The sequence below is a fragment of the Myotis nattereri genome (genome assembly GCF_964212035.1).
Source record: "Myotis nattereri genome assembly, chromosome: 1".
In the NCBI taxonomy this organism is placed as follows: domain Eukaryota; kingdom Metazoa; phylum Chordata; class Mammalia; order Chiroptera; family Vespertilionidae; genus Myotis; species Myotis nattereri.
The window spans coordinates 53704193-53721795 of NC_138075.1; the positions used below are offsets into that span (position 1 = coordinate 53704193).

The 17603-nt window shown below is 47.2% G+C and overlaps 1 protein-coding gene across 1 annotated transcript; it reads left to right on the top strand.

Moving 5' to 3' along the window:
• Positions 1-238: 238 nt before the first annotated feature.
• LOC308518118 (small ribosomal subunit protein eS24-like) lies at positions 239-637 on the top strand (the record flags this gene model as incomplete). The annotated part of the gene is made up of 1 exon (XM_081089681.1): positions 239-637. One exon carries the CDS (start codon positions 239-241, stop codon positions 635-637), a length of 399 nt encoding a protein of 132 aa, XP_080945807.1.
• Positions 638-17603: the final 16966 nt, after the last annotated feature.

Here is a 17603-nt window from a genome sequence, read left to right on the forward strand (position 1 = left end):
GGCCCCCCTTTCTGCTCTCTGGCTCCTTTTCAAGCCCCTGCTGTTTGTTTGTAACCTGAAGGCAAGAGGGACAGGGTGGAAAGCAGAAAAGAACGGAATCTCCAACAGGTTGTGTCAAAGGCCTTGGATTTGGGGGTCTCTAGGCTCAGACCAAACCGTTTGGGAAATGTGGGGCTTACGTGCGGGATTTATTCTGGGGAACCAGAAAAGAGTCCTTTCCTCCCTGGCTGCTTGAAGTATGGCCACCATCATGGGCGCCACTGTAACTCCCTGGACCAAGAAGCTCATGACCCACAGACTACTCCAGCGGAAGCAAGTGGTCTTTGGCGTCCTTCACCTTGGGATGGCAACAGTACCCACGGCAGAAATTCGGGGGGAACTAGCCAAAATGTACGCGATCACAGCAGATGTCATCTTTGTGTTTGAATTCAGAACCCATTTTGGCGGTGGCAAGACCACTGGCTTCGGCATGATTTATGATTCCTTGGCTTACGCAAGGAAAAATGAACTTAAACGTGGGCCTGCAGGACATGGCGTGTCTGAGAAGGCCTCAAGAAAACCACAAAAGGAACACAAGAGCAGGATGAAGAAAGGCAGACGGACTGCAAAGGCCAATGTTGGTTGCAAAAAGGAGTGAAGCTCTTCAGTGCTTTTATCCGTGGTGAGTGTGCAAGTTTTTCTGAGAGGATTAATAAACTAAGAACTTAAAAAAAAATACTGTGAGGACTTAAGGGAGCACCACAGAGCTAGGCAGCTCCATGCCAGCCTGCCCCAAACGTGCCAGGGGTCTCTCTTCCCTCCCTCTGAAGTCAGCCCTTTGCCTGGTGACCACCCCGGAGGGGGATGCCCACTCATGCCAGAGATTTTGCAAATGCCCTTTCTCCGGATCCTGGGCAATGCATTCCCACTTTACAATATCCTTAAGCCCCAGAAGGAGAACGGAGCTCTGGGCACCACGCTCTCATGGCCAGGCATAGTTGTGTAGCATTACCAAACTTTTAGAAAGTATAGGAGACGGAACGAGAACTCCCACCAACTTAATTTGATTTATGTTTCAGGGCCTTAATACTCACACTTAATACCAGGAAGAGATCTATGCAGTCAGCAATAAAATTCAGACATCTCAGAATAATTATAACTTCCTTAATGATCTAACGATTCAAGCACTTGGGGAAGGAAGGTGACCTACATTTGATGTTATGTAGACAGCGAAGAAGTATGGTGCTAAGGAACATATCAAATAACATTAAAATGTAACAAACAGAATTTGGCCAGGATACTCTCTGGTAAGGGAGCTCTTAGGGTCACACACCATCCATCTTCATTACACATCTGTCCCAAAGACAGAACACAGCAGGAAGCATGTAGTTTTAATGAGCTCGGAGGGCTATAATATAGTCACCTTGTTATAAACTTTGGTTGTTCTATACCAGCAGGGGACAAAGTATTTGTTTTCTATTTTAAATTTGTTTTCATAAAGCAACATTGCTAGGGAGTTGCAAGGAATGACAAAACAGGAAGAGGTTTTTTAAAGGGGACACTCTATTACTTCTGAAACACAGCAGCTGAGAGCAGCATTTCTTTCTTCAACTGTTACTATTTGAATGAGAGATCCTTAACAAAATTGATAGCTTCCAAAGCTGTAGTTTAGTTAAAGTTTTCTGGAGATGGATGTTGGCGATGGTTGAACAAACAATGTGAATGTACTTAATGCCTCTGAGCTGTACACTTAAAAATAGTGAACAATGGTAAGTTGTATGTTTGTAGCTTTTACCACAATTAAACAGAATAAAGAGACCCTGGATCCAGATCACTGAAGGCAGGCGGGAGTGGGGGGGGACCACAAAAACAGTGTGTTTGTGGTTTTGATCGTGTGTGTGTGTGTGTGTGTGTGTGTGTGTGTGTGGGTGTGTGCATGTGCGCGCATATGGCAAAAATAGAAAAGAGGAGATGATTTCTATTCATTTAAAAAGAGTTTTCTGGTTGTGTTCTGGCTGATGGAAATCTAAACTATGAGCATGGGTACATGTTTAAGTGTGTGGCTAATACAGGCACCAAGTAATGGACAAAATTTGAGCCTGGGTCTTACTTTATAAAATATTACAAGTTAATTATCTGTGTTAAGAAAAGAAATTCACAGCTTCTCCCTGAAGAGCCGTGCCCAGGGGGCGCCGTGAGTCTCCAGCCAGCTGTCCGTGGCCTTTTCAGCACCCCCCCAACCTTCCAGCTGCAAGTTCGGCCCCGCTGACCTCCACCCCACCCCATCGCGTGGAACAAATGAAGGAGAGGGTTTTGGGAGGGAGCAGCCTCGACCTGGGGCCTGGACATGGCTGTGTCCACAGCCATCAGTCTACAGGAAACCACATTCACACCCATGTCGTTGTGTTTTTTGTTGTTGTTGTTGTTGTTTTTTGTTTTTAAATATATTTTATTGTTTTTTGTTGTTGTTTTTTTACAGATAGGAAGAGAGAGGGATAGAGAGTTAGAAACAGAAACATCGATTAGCTGCCTCCTGCACACCCCTACTGGGGATGTGCCCACAACCAAGGAACATGCCCTTGACTGGAATCGAACCTGGGACCTTTCAGTCCACAGGCCGACGCTCTATCCACTGAGCCAAACCGGTTAGGGCAATGTCATTGTTTTTGAGAGGCAGTCACAGATACTCGTCCACAGGGCCACACTCACTGAATCACACACCCATACACAACCACAAGGCAACTCAGCTATACAAGCATTCTATAGACATAAACTTAGCCTTTCTGGAATCATAATCACATGCCCAGATAACCCACCAACTTGCATACAACGTAAGTCCCCTGGACTCACAACCCATGCGTGGGAGTTCAGCTGCCACCAAAACAGCCACGGTATTCATGGCCCACAAGTCCTCTCCACTCATCACACTTAAACAGCACCACCGTCTCTAGGAGTCTGGGGCAGGGGACATGCACCTTCCTGGGCCATGTCGCCTCACAGAGAGACTGTCCTCAGCCCCCGAGGGGCCACACCATTACACAGGCATGTGACTCACCAGCCATACTCTCCCAACCACTGAGCCACACAGCCAGCTCACACATGGCCTCGTCCTGACTCCCAGATATCTTCCTGCTGAGACAGTCACACCCTGGCCTTTGCACCTTCAGCCTTCAAGGACCCCTTCCAAGCACCCTGATCCCCAAATTCTCCCCAGTACAGATATACCCCCATTGTGCAGCTATGCACACAGAGCTGGGAACCAAGTAAGCTGGGACACATGGGGACCTTCGGACAGATTATATAACCATGTTGAAAGCCTCTCCTGCCCCCTCAACACACACTGACCCACCGTCCTACTCAAAGTCCCAATAGAAATGGGGTTAAGGTCTAGAGGACCAAGAAGGGGCCAGATTCCAACTCCCAGTGTCAGAGAAGAGACCAGGTCTGCTGGCCTGGTGACTCGAAGGTCCTTGCTTTGCAATAAAAGTGTGTTTCTGCCTTGTGGTCCAGCCCCATGGGGGGAGGGGGGGTGGCGGGGGGGAGAAATTCACAAAGTCACATAACACTTAACATTATGTAAGTCCCACCTAGACATGCTTTCCTCCAGTCTTACCTGGTCCCTACCATTCACAGCACCCTCAGCCAGGAGATAAAACCCACACCAACAAACAGCAAACTCATTTTACAAAATTTCCAAAAGCTACCGACATATTTTGACATTTTTTTTCTTATTCAATGAATTATTGGGGAAGCAGCAATGATGCATGTGGTAACAAATTACAGCAGGTGCTCAAATAAGGTCGTTTTGTTATAACACTGATGAGGTGCTGTGGGAATTTAACTCTTGGTTACATAAATTAGCCTATGGTGAATTTGGTTACATTATATGTTGTTTTCGTTAAAGCCACAGAACCTACCGATGATAAGTGAGGATCTATTATCTATAGACCTGAATATTATAACACAATTTGTTGAAAGTGGAATTAATGATGATGTGAGGCATCACTTTTTGGAAAGGTATCCGTTACCTAATATTCCCATTGTTCTCCAACAACTCCACCAGTAATAAAAATGCCGGCGTGATCTCTTCTGCCTGGTTCTGATAACTGTTTTAATCCGGGTAGACCTGGGAAGTGGAGGAGGGAGGAGCGTCTATGTGCCAGACAGTGCGCTGGGGCTCCCTACGCATCACTATCTCATTTGCTCACGACGCTGGCCCAGGCGATATGCCCACTGTGGGAGGAGGAAAGTGGAACATGGAGATTATATAATTTTCCCGAGGTTGCACCACCAGCAAGTGGCAGGGCCAGGATTCAAACCCAGATCTGTCTGACTCCAGAACCTGTGTGTTTACTCACTGCCATACAGCACGTGCCTGTGGAGCCTGCTCTTGTTTACATGTTTGTTTTAGAAAGCAGATTTGTTGTTCATCATAAAAGTAACTCAGACCTGTTAAATGAAGATGGCCGAGTGAGCTCAGACTGAAACCACTCCCTCCCAATACAAACACAGAAATAAATGAAAAATAAAAGCCCCCATATAGAATGGAAAGCTGTAGCTGATGCTGCCACAGAGAACTCACAGAGAGGTGAGGCCAGCTGTGAGCTGGGCGAAGGCTCCTGCGCTGCTTGAGAACAAGAGCCCTGGGCACCTCCCTCAGGGCGGTGCCAGGTTACACTGGGAGCCCTGGGCGCGAAACCAGGGCTGGAGCCCATGCTCTCTGTGCAAGAATAGGGACTAATATAACTTGCTTAGAGTTAGAACCAGAAACACACCTGGTTCTGGTTCTAACCCCTGGAGAATGACACAGGGGCATTTGCATGACTGGAAACTCACTCACACCCAGTAGCCAGAACGTAGTCTCTGACCAGACAGGACCATTGGGCCATTAACCAAAGATCTGATTTAAAGAATGTGCCACCAGGAAACCACCCTCCAGTGAAGAGGAAAACGCCCCTGCAAACAGAGCTCTCAGACAAAAGGACACCACATGAGTCAGTCCTGGGACATGAAAGAGAGTGAACTAATGAACTCACTCATGCTGGTGGGAATGTAGATAACATTATGAAAAACTAAAATACATATACTATGTATTCCTAAAACCCTCCGTGGAAAATAAGGGTGGTATTCATAACCCAAGAAGAGTAAGCTATGAAACAAGAACAGGACAATACTTGATATCTTAATTAATAACTAATATTTGATAAGGAATTGAAGAATACTCCTTGGGAAAGGACAGTCACTATAAAAACAGTTTTGGGGAAATGGAATAATCACATCCAGAAGAATAAAGATGGACTCTTCTCTTACATCACTCACAAAAATTAATTTGAAATGGATTAAAGACTTGAATGTAAAATCTGAAATAAAACGCCTAGAAGAAAACATATGGATAACGCTCCTTGGCATTGGTCTTGGCAATTATTTTTTGGATATGACACCAACATCACAAGCAATAAAAGCAAAAATCAATAGTAGGACTACATCAAACTAAAAAGCTTCTGCACAGCAAAAGAAACTATCAACAAAATGAAAAGGCTGCCTACAGAATGGGATGAAATATTTGCAGACCATATATCTGATAAGGGGTTAATATCCAAAATATATGAGGAACTCATACAACTCAGTAGCAAAAAAAAAAAAAAGAAAGAAAGAAAAGAAAAAAGGAACAAAATTACAACAACAATCTAATTAAAAAAGGACAGAGGACCTGAATGGACATTTTCCCAAAGAAGACATACAGATGGCCAGCAGGTACAGGAAAAGGTGCTTAACATCAGTAGTCATCAGGGAAACAAAAATCAAAGGCACAATGAGTTAATTATCACCTCACACCTTTTAGAATGGTTATCATTGAAAAGACAAGAAATTAACAATTGTTGGTGAGGCTGTGGAGAAAAGATCTTGTGCACTGTTGGTGGAAATGTTAATTGGTGCAGCCTCTGTTCCTTTGGAAAACAGTATGGTGATTCCTCAAAAAATTAAAAATAGAACTACCATAATTTTCTAGGAATCCCATTTATGGGTATATATTTAAAGGAAATGAAATCAGGATTTGAAGAGATAACTGTATTCCCATGTTCATTGCAGCATAATTTATAATAGCCAAGGTAAGGAAACAACTTAATTGTCCACTAATGGATGAATGAATAAATAAGTTGTGCGTGCTCTCTCTCTCCAATATATGTATTCATTGGTTGCTTCTTGTATATGCCCTGACTGGAGATCCAACCCACAACTTCGGCATATGGGGATGACGCTCTTACCAATTGAGCTACTTGGCCAGAAGTAACTTTCATGATTTTGACACTTTTGAAGAGTGCTGGTCAGTTATTATGTAGAATATCCTCATTTTGGGTGATGCATTTTTGCCAAGAATAGCACAAAGGAAATGAGCCCTCAGTGCATCAGGCCAGGGGGGTATTATGCTGTAATGTCTTATTACGATGCTAAACTTGATCACGTGGTTAAGATGGTGTCTGCTGGACATCTCCACTATAAAGTTACTGTTTTTCATTTTGTAGTTAATAAAGACCTTGGGGGAGCTACTTTGAAGCTATGGAAAATATCCTGTTTCACCCCGGCTGGGCTGCTCAGTTGGTTGGAGCATTGTCCTGATATGCCAAGGTTGCAAGTCCAATCCTCGGTCAGAGCACATACAATAAATGCATATATAAGAGGAGCAACAAATAAATCTCTCTCTCTCTCTTTCTCTCTCTCTCTCTCTCTCTTTCTCTCTCTCTCTCTAATAAACCAATAAATAAAAAATTTAAAATACAAAAATAAAAATATCCTGTTTTACCTCAAATGTTGCCCATTAATTTTAACATCCTTTAGTGGATGGTGTCAGCAATAACGTTTACTGTGATGTTTGTCTAATGGTGATTTTTTGTTCCCCTCATTAATTAATCAATCAATTTTATGCAAGTCCCTCATATATTAATTTAAATTCTCTGTGCAGAAGAGTTATTTATCCATTTGTTTGTTTATATGAGTATGAACTTATATATACTTATTTTATTCTGTGGGTTATAATCCAATGCTAATATTATTTATTTATTTTTTTAAATATATTTTTATTGATTTGTGAGAGGGAGAGAGAGAGATAGAAACATCAATGATGAGAATCATTGATTGGCTGCCTCCTGCACGCCCTCCCCTGCCCCCCATCCTGGGGATCAAGCCCACAACCCAAGCATGTGCCCTTGACTGGAATCAAACCGGAGACCCTTCAGTCTTCAGGCCGACGCTCTATCCACTGAGCCAAACCAGCTAGGGCTTATTATTTATTTTGTTACACAAACCGTTCCAGCTTTGGCCATTGGGAGCACTTTCAGGTTGGTGCCCATGCCCTTTTAACATGTTTGTTTGTTAGTTTGCTTTTGTTTTTGTTTTTTGTTGTTGTTAATCCTCACCCCAGAATTAACAAAAAAACAAAAAGGAAATTTTTTTCCATTAATTTTTAGGGAGAATAGAAGAGAGAGGAAAAACAGAGAGAAACATCGATGGGAGAGAAACACATGGATTGGGTGCCTCCTGCATGAGCCCTGACCTAATGAGGGCCCGGTGGTCGGTGCCCTTGGCCAGAATCGAACCCTTTGTTCCGCACGCTGACACTCTATCCACTGAGCCAAACTGGCTAGGGCTATTCCCACCTGTTCTGAGCACTTCCTTACTTTCTGGAGCCTCAGGATGCTCTAGGACTGTGGTCGGCAAACTGCGGCTCTCGAGCCACATTCAGCTCTTTGGCCCCTTGAGTGTGGCTCTTCCTAAGCCTTAGGAGTACTCTAATTAAGTTAATAACAATGTACCTACCTATATAGTTTAAGTAAAAAATTTGGCTCTCAAAAGAAATTTCAGTCGTTGTACTGTTGATGTTTGGCTCTGTTGACTAATGAGTTTGCCGACCACTGCTCTAGGCCAGTGGTTCTCAACCTTGGCTGCACATTAGAATCACCTGGGAATCTTTTTAAAATCCTGATTTCTGGATCTCGGAGGATGAGGCCCAGAAATCAGGATTTTAAAAAGATTTCCAGGTGATTCTAATGTGCAGCCAAGGTTGAGAACCACTGCTCTAGGCTCTTGTATTTTCCCTGCCCAAGGCCAGGAATGAATATATTTACTTGTTGGTTCAGCCCTCATACTGTATGCACATAAAGTCATTTCAGAGCTGCTAACGCTAACCCATGCCCCTGTGAGCAGCAAATTTACCAGGAGTGCAGTATGGGTGTACATTCCTTTTGCCTTTAGCCTGACAGTGTCAAGTGAAAAATCCCAATTTTCCTGAGATACTCAGGTTAATTTTCTTCCCCACCCCCTTCAGTGTGAAGTTATTCATCTGTATTGGGTTCATTTGCAAAAAGTTGTATTCTATTTGGGGGATACATATCCTGCTTTTTTTTTTTTTAATTTACATATGGTACAATTCACTCTTCAGAGTCTGCAATTCTAAGGGTATGACAAATGTATCTACCACCACAGTCATGAAACAGAACAGTCACATGGCCCCCAAAATTCCCTCTGCTCCTTCGGGATCAACCCCTCCCCGCACCCCCTGCTTCCGACAACCACTGATCTGCTTTCCATCCCCGTAGTTTTGACTTCTCCAGAATGTCCTATAAGTGGATTCATGCAATATGTAGCTTTGGGGATCTGGCTTCTTTCATAGTAAAATATTCATTTTATTCTACAGGTCATGATTCACTGTTATTGTTATTTATTTTGTTGCTCAAGTTCCCCCCTTTTGGCTGCTGAGAGCTCTTTCAAGTTGGCTCCTGTGATCTCTGGAGATGTCCCCATCATTTTTTGAGCACTTCCTTTCTTTCTGGCACCATAAACTGGTCCTGGCTTATTTTGTATTTTCCCTTTCTCAGTCCCGAAATCCCAGCTCAATTTTCCAAAGAGCAGTGTATACCTGGAAAATCAACTCCAGTGGGCCAGACGGCCTGTCCTCAAAGAAGGGGTCTTGGGGAGGCTCTTACGCGTCCCCTGCAGGGCCCAAGAAAGAGGAGAGATGGAGGGCTTCTCTCACTAGAAGGCACTGAGGCGGTAGGACAGAGGGGCTACGTGCAGACGTGGGTTTACTGTGTAACTCGGGCTGGTGGAGGACACATGACAACACTGATATCATGCATCTACGGCTTCTGTGGGTTCTGGCGACATCTCCCAACAGCACTGTGCATGAAAGTCTGCCAAGGATTTTTATGACTCTAAGCCTAGGATGCCCCCTTTACCCTAGGATGCCCTCTCACTGCCTTTGTACCACTGTCCTCCCACTGCCAGCCATTGGCAGTCACGTCGGAGTCCTTGTGGTCATGGACTGAACCGGCCAGTGGCTCTCTCATCACATTACTGCAGATGAGGAACCCCTTGATATTTGCCTAAAAACGTTATTTAAACATGTTTTAAAAATACTTAATTCTAGCCCTGGCCGGTGTGGCTCAGTCAGTTGGAGTGTCATCCCGAACACCAAAAGGTGGTGGATTTGGTTCCCGGTCATGGCACATGCCTAGGTTGCAGGTTCAATCCTGGGTTGGGGTGCTGTGAGAGGCAACTGATTGATGTTTCACTCTCACATTGATGACTCTCTCTCTCTCTCTCTCTCTCCCTCTCTCTCTCTCTCTCTCTCTCGGAAATCAAATTTTTTAAATATTAAAAAAATAGTAAGTAAATAAAAATATTTTATTCTTTCAAAACCCCTTGCCAAAGCAATTTGTATCAGGGGTGCACTGGGATAATTTCCTGGGGTTGCCATGGGAACCTGTGCCTGTGAATTTCAAGTGACACCTAGTTAGCAGCTGGCTGTTAGCGGCTCTTTTGGAGGAGGGATGTTTCTCTTTTCTTTGAAATGGGACAGTTCTTCCTTCAGGTTGTGAACAATCAGCCATGGCAATTAGGAAGGAGATGTGGCTCTGTGCGTTCAGAAGTTGTGAGGAGCACAGGCGGGAACTGGCTCAGACTGGCTTTCAGAGGAGGACACACTGCTGAGGCTGCCCTTCACCGGCTGAGGCCAAAGTCCCTGATGGAGACCTCGCAGCCGTCAATAAGTCACTTCAGATGAGTTGCATCTGTTGGCTGAACTGATCCCAGCATGTCCCCATGTTCCAGGCATGACACAGAAGCCCTTGCTCCCAAGAACCTGCCCTGTGTGGCTGATGCTGGTCCAGATGAGACTTGGGTGCCTGGAACCATGGGGCCTCTATAAGCCCTGGTCCTGGTCCCGGCCAGCTGCCCAGCTGCCCCCCAGCATTACTCCTGCAGGTGCCAATCTCCCTTGCCGAGGGGGTGAGGAGCACCCAGTGAGTTTGAGAGCAGCGTCAGGGGCTGGGCCAAAGGTGTGCTCCAAAGGTTTGGTCCACAGGGCGAGTGGGGACCCAGGGAGGAGGCAGGTGAGGCTGACGCTTCACAGATGCACCAGGGCTGAAAGGCTGTTGGTGAAGCATGAGGGAGTCGGGGAGGAAGCAGGGAGATGGGTCAGAGAGGCAACTGCATGGAGAGAGCAGCACTCCTGGACCAGCGCCTGAGAGAGCAGTGCGGGGCTGAGTTTGTCCCTTTGGGCTCCTAGGAGTCCGTCAGAGTCTCATCCACACACTTCTGGAGGATTCTGGATGCTGAGCTGGCCAGAGGCCCACGGCTGACATCCCAGAACTATCTGGACGAGTCCTTTCACACTAAGAGGGGATTCAGCGTTAGTTAGGACTAAGCATCATCTAGTACAACAATCGGGGGGCATGGGTTTGTCACTTTATAGCCATTACTAGGTAAGCTTGATTCGTACACAGTGGGGGGAGCACAGGAGTAATTGCTGTTGTCTAAGGCGGAGGTTCTCAATCCTGGCTACCCCTCAGAATCAACGGGAAAAGTGGAGTCACCTTCTAAACCAAATGATTTGAACTCAGTGACTCCGTGGCTCTGGGGTGCAGCAGGACCTGGATTTTTAAACACTCCCTGAGTGAGCCTAATGGATAGACGGAGTAGAGAACTCCTCCTCTAAGACAGAACATCTGTAACCTAAAGAAAATTTAACCATGTGAGAATGGCAAACCTTTCCACCACCTGGAGGTAGCATGGTAGAATTTGGTTCAGTTCTTTCGTAAATAAAAAAACTTTCCTCTAAGTTGAAGCTGAACTTAGACACATCATTGCTCTCTGAAAACAGGTCAGAGGATGAGGAAAACAGATGTCTGCCAGGGTCCAACCCCAGCAGGTCCCGGGGTCCCCAAAGGTGTGGAAGGAGTCGGCGAAGAAGGAATGACACGGAGGCAGCGTTCAGTTGATCAGCAGCCTAGCCAGGATCTCCAGCCAGGATCTCCAGCCAAGTTCTGTTCAGGATCTCCAGTGAAGTTCTGGTTAGGATCTCTAGCCAGGTTCTGTGTCCATGTTCTCTTGCTAAGTTCTCCAGCCAGGTTCCCCAGCCAGGTTTGGTCACCAGATTCTGTAGCCAGGTTCTGGCTAGGTTCTCCAACCAAGTTCTATAGCCAGGTCCTGTCCAGGATCTTTTGCCAGGTTCAGTCACCAGGTTCTAGTCAGGTTCTCTTGCCATGTTCTATCCAGATTCTGTAGCCAGGTTCTGTCTCTAGGTTCTGTGTCTAGGTTCTGTAGCCAGGTTCTGTCTAGGATCTCCTGCCATGTTCTGTTGCCAGGTTCTGTCCAGGATCTTTTGCCATGTTCTGTCTCTAGGTTCTTCAGCCAGCTTCTCTCGCTAGGTTCTGTCTCTAGGTTCTGTGTCTAGGTTCTGTGTCTTGTTGTCTTGTTACATCTGTATTTATACCAGTTGATTCCAATCCTATCAATCTCTATTCCAAAGGTTAGGGCATTTCTTATCTCCATTCCAGGGAGTAAAGATTATGTAGCTTAAGCATGATTGTTCGTAGTTAAAGTGATTAATTACCCGCATGGCACTTAGTTAAGGAGTTTTATCCCCTCCCTGACTTCAGGGGAAAATCCCTTCCTGGGGAAACAACCTTTCTCAGAGAGGTGACCTTGGTTAAAACACATAGTGCCAAGAAGGTGAGCAAACATATTAAGAACAGTATGCCATACATGCCAGGTCCCTTGAAACAGCAAGGATGGACCGGCTCCCGGCAGATGTCACCATGAGCATGTTCCTATGCTTGTGACATAGCTCCTACAGCAGATGAGAACACAGGCCTTCATTGTTTCTTTCCATCGATTTGGCGATTGTCCCGTCACTGAATAAGGAAGATGAGCGCATCCACTGCTATGAGGAAAATTAGGATTCAAACTCAAAGCTCTAGTGAGAGCAGCATGATGGGCCAGCAGATGTCGTAGGCTCTGGCCCTAAGCAAAACTGTGAAGCAGGGCTCCCTGCCACATACCCCATGGCTGAGGATGGGCAGGGTGGTTTCCCAGGGCTGGAGGCTGAGGAGGGTCTGGGCAGCGATGTCTATGCTGACCTCCAAATTAAACCTTTGGACGGGGGACTCATGAGGGACAAGGAGGCCCAGGGGACCCCAGAGAGGGTGGTGAGGACAGAGCTGAGAAAGGCCTCAGGTGCTGACTAATTGAAGGCCTTGACCTTTGAGATGGTGTTAGGTGTTGTGGGTGAGGCCAGGTGAAGGGGCAGGGTCCTCCAGTGGAGGCTCTGCGAAGAGGAAAGGAAGGTAAGGGATGTATCTGTGAGTCAACCCAAAAGTCACCCCAACCTTGGAGGTCACCAGGCCGGACTTCCTCACTTAAGGGACACGGCAACTGCGTGGCTGGAAGATGAGAGGACTCACCCAGGACCACACGGCAGATGAGGCCCAGAGAGACCATACGCCCCCTCCACCTGGGTGCACGACAGACAGCCTGTGCTGGGTGATGGGGAGACAGCAGAGCCCTGTCCTCAGGAAGGCACTCATACACCCTGTACTGTTTTCTACGGCTGCGGTAACCAACCACCAAACACGTGGTGGCTTAAAATGACCCAAATGTGCTCTTACTATACAGTTCTGTGGTTCAGAAGTCCGAGATGGCCTCCCTGGGCTACCATCAAGGCGCTGGCAGGGCTGCATTTGTTTCTGGAAGCTCCGGGGGAGAATCCATTTCCTTGCCCTTTCCAGCATCTGGAGGCCGCCCACATTGCTGGCTCCTGGCTGGCTCCTGGCCCTCATTCTCCATCGTGAAAGCCAGCAATGTTGGGCGGGGGTCCTCTAGCTCCACCTCCCTCTCACCCCCTCTCCTGCCTCCCTCTTCCCCTCTGAAGGACCCTAGTGATGACACTGGGCCCATGTGGATAATCCAGGAGAATTTCCCTATTTTAAAGTCAACAGTCTGAATTCTGCCTTTGCCATGTAACAGCACATTCATAAGTTCTAAGGATCTGGACTGGACATCGTTGGGGACCATTATTCGGCCTGCCATGCTGCCCATGAGGCTTTGCGGCCGCTGGCCATGGTGGGAGAAGGACTGGAGTCTGAGAGCTCAGGAGGGCTGAGCTAGGTAGGCTGAGCTAGAGGAAGAACGGGATGCCTGGTGGGTATCCCAGGTCAGAACCTCTAGGCCAGTGGTTCTCAACCTTCCTAATGCCGCGACCCTTTAATACAATTCCTCATGTTGTGGTAACCCCCAACTATAAAATTATTTTTGTTGCTACTTCATAACTGTAATTTTGCTACTGTTATGAATCATAATGTAAATATCTGATATGCAGGATGTATTTTCATTGTTACAAATTGAACATAATTAAAGCATAGTGATTAATCACAAAAACAATATGTAATTATATATGTGTTTTCCGATGGTCTTAGGCGACCCTTGTGAAAGGGTTGTTCGACCCCCAAAGGGGTCGCGACCCACAGGTTGAGAACCGCTGTTCTAGGCACTAAACGCCAGGCTAGAGAAGGGAGGTTGAGACAGAAAGGATTTGTGGGTGCCTCCCTCACCTCATCACGCACAGGGTGTGTTTCCCAGAAAGTGGAAATGTTATGCGGGATCAGGGAGGCCAAGTTCTCTGCCAGGGCCAGAGGCATGGTATCTGGAATGAGCCAGAAGTGTAAAAGCTAACCTGTTTATGAAGTCGGCCAAGAGCAGAGAAGGGCAAACCTCCCCGGCCCTGCCCCCACCACACACGGGCGTGCAGAATCCTGAACAAGCACCCAGAGGGTTCAGATGCTCCGGTCCCCTATGTCAGCAGCAGGTGGATGGGCATAGCAACTTCACCCCAAAAGGACAGATTGGGAACGGAAGTGCTGTGTCTCCCAAGTCGGCTCCCTGTCTTCAGCATCCCTCCCCCTCCCTGCCGCCCCTGAGGTCTTTCCCAAAGGCAAGTGGAGCATGGGTCCAGCTTTAGCCCTGCAGCGGCTTCTGTGTTGTGGTTGTTGTGGTTCTTCTTCTTCTTAACTGATTTTAGAGAGAGAGGAAGGGAGAGAAATAGAGAGATGGAAACATTGATGAGAGAGAAACATCAACATCGATCAGTTGTCTCTCGAAACCTGAACAGGTACCCTGACCAAGAAACGAACCAGTGACCTCTGGTGCATGGGACAATGTTCAGCCACCTGAGCCACACCAGCCAGGGCAGCTTCTGTGTTTCTCACAATAAAATCCACACTCACCTGAAGGGCTGACGAAGTCCTTCACCACCTGGGGCCAGCCCTTCCCTGCAAGCAGCTCTCTTTCCCGAAAACACAATCATTTGTTCGTCCTCAAGGTCTCTGGAATAAGCTACCCTCCTTTTCTTTCTGGAAAACTCTACCTCACCTTTCAGGATCAGTATCACTTCCCCAGGAGCCCCACGGGAGCGGAGCAGCCCCAGCTCTCCCTGTTCAGAGCCCTGTTCTCCTGCTGGGGGCGCCTGGGAGGCAGGAGGGGTCTCCTCGCCCTGTGTCTCCTGTGTTTCCGGGAAATGTTTGTCACGTAAGGAACTGCTTTCCCAGGCCCCTAGGATTTAGAAATTTGGAGGTAGACTTTGAACGAGTTCAGTTAATGTATGAAATTGGACTAAGTCTGCAGTGAAAGGAAAACCATGTTGGCAGTTCTGATTGATTGCTGGCATCCATGGCCACGATTAATGGCCTCCTTGTACCCGCACCCTTGGCTATGTGACTTCACAACTCTGCCCACTAAGAGGTGGAGTGCGTTTTCTCACCCTTTGAATGAGAACTGCCCTCTTGACTTGCTTTGGCCAAAGCATGTAGCAGACGTGGCAATGTGCTTTAAGACCAGGGGTCTTGACTGTTTCTGCTCTTCCCTTAGGACCCCTGCCTCAGCCGTGAAAAGGAGCCTGGACTAGCCTGCTGGAAGGAGAGAGAACAAGAACGGGCCAGTCTGAGGAGTAGAGCCACACCCGACACTGTGCGACATCCACCAGCCACAGCTCAGCCGCCACCGACCACAGAGTAAGCCCGGCCACGTTCGGCCAAGCCAGCCCAAGCCACCAGGACGACCCATCCAACCTGCAGACTGCCAAGCAATAACAAATGCTATTAAGCGACTAAAATGGGGGGAGTTTTGTTACACAGCATAGGCAATAGGTAACTGACACAGGACAGTTGATGGCTGGGAAGCAAATGGGAAACGAGTCAAGGGAATCCATCTCCTCCATTGTTTTAATTATTAAAGTTTCATTTTGGGGAACATGAGGTCCTTTCCTCCTATGTGCACCAAGACTGCTTTTCATTTGCTTCTTCCTGGAGTTCATTTGGGGACTAGAAGGAGGAATGGGCTCCAACAGAATATTTTCCTGAGTGGAAATAATTAATTCAGTGTTTCCTGAAATGAGAAGGAACCTCCTAATGGATCTGGTATTTGCATTCTGGACGCTGGTCTCAGGAAGAAGCTAGGGGCCAAGTGGGAAAGATCACTTGAGGAAGGCTGTTTGGAACATCAGAAATAAAAACAAATACAAGAGCCTCTCTGACCCTGCAGTTTTGACAGGCGTGGAAGTGAGAAACCAGGTCAGGGAGCTGGGATCTGGGGTGTGGGGCAGAGGATCCTGAAGACCTGGAGGCATGGCTGGCAATTCAGCACTCCCTGTGCGCACTATGTCTGTCTCGGCTGACTTGGCCTTGCTCCTCACATGTCTTCGTAAGGCACTGGGCCTGATTCAAGGCTAATTCAGGAACTGCCCCAAGGCGCACTTCAGCATTTTTCTTAACAAAGATGAGGAAGGAGGACAGACGGCTGCTCCTGCCCAGAAATGTATCCACCGCTCCAAGCCCAGCTCAGTGCTCACTGCCCACCTCCCCTCCCCAGCCCCCGCCTCCGATTGGAGGACTCCCTCCCTCTGAATCCCACTAACACGGTGGTTCTCAACCTTCTGGCCCTTTAAATACAGTTCTTCATGTTGTGACCCAATCATAAAATTATTTTCGTTGCTACGTCATAACTGTAATGTTGCTACTGTTATGAATTGTAATGTAAATATCTGATATGCAGGATGGTCTTAGGCGACCCCTGTGAAAGGGTCATTCGACCGCCAAAGGGGTTGCGACCCACAGGTTGAGAACCGCTGCACTAACACTTCTGAGGGCTGCCAGGCAGACAGGTAACACAAGTGTTACCTGACTTGCTAACCCTTTAAAACTGCCTTAGCCACTTCAGGTGCAAATGCTGTGTTTAAACTGGCTAAATGAACACTTAAGGGAGAATTTAAGATCCCAACACTGCATCTCACTTTGCTTCCGTGCGAAATGTGTTCTCTCTGTTAAAACAGCCTAGAAATGGCCTGTTCTTGGGGCAGCAGCTATTTTGAAGGTGGTCACCTTTGAGCAAGGAGGAAGCCCAGATCCCTGGAGGGGTTTTCATTTTTAATTAAAAAGTGCATTCGAAGAGGCCTTGCATGATTTATCTGTCTCTCCATTCAGTTCACTCCTTTGATGGGGATTTTCCCCAACCTCTGATCCAGGGATCACCTCTCCCTTCCCTAAACTGCAGTGAGCTCTTAGCCAAGAAGGTTTCTTACCGTCCCCCTCACACTCCTTAGCTCTTTGCTTTCTAAAGTGCTCTGGTGCCCAGCCGGCATGGCTCAGTGGTTGAGTTTCAGCCTATGAACTAGGCGGTCACGGTTTGATTCCCGGTCAGGGCACATACCAAACTGCAGGCTTGATTCCCCAGTGTGGGGCGTGCAGGAGGCAGCCCATCAACAATTCTCTCTCATTATTGATGTTTCTCTCTCTCTCCATCTCCCTCTCCCTTCCTCTCTGAAATCAATTTAAAAAGTTTTAAAAAATAAAATTAAATGGAAGGAAGGAAGGAAGGAAGGAAGGAAGGAAGGAAGGAAGTGTTCTGGTTACAGGGAACCTATAGTTTAGAATCATTGTCCCACAGCAATGGTGGCCACATGTGATTGTTCACTCTTCCTCCCTTGGTCACAGGCGCCAACTTCCTCTGGAAACAGTTGTGAGGCAGCCCCCCCCCCCCCCCCATGAGCCCAGCCACTGAGAGCACGCCCTCCTAGGAAGCGCCCCGGGACAGTGAGGGAGGGACCAGGGTGGGGACACCTGGAGCAGCCAGCAGATCAGCCAAAGCGAGCCTGGCCAGCAGGGGTCTGCCCATGGGCCCTGATCCCCACCTCGGACAACGACTTTGCCTTCATTTTTCTCTTTCAATTCTTCTTTTCTTATTTATTGTTTAGCAGTAAATAAATATGGAAAATTTCAAACATTCAAAAGTAGGAACAT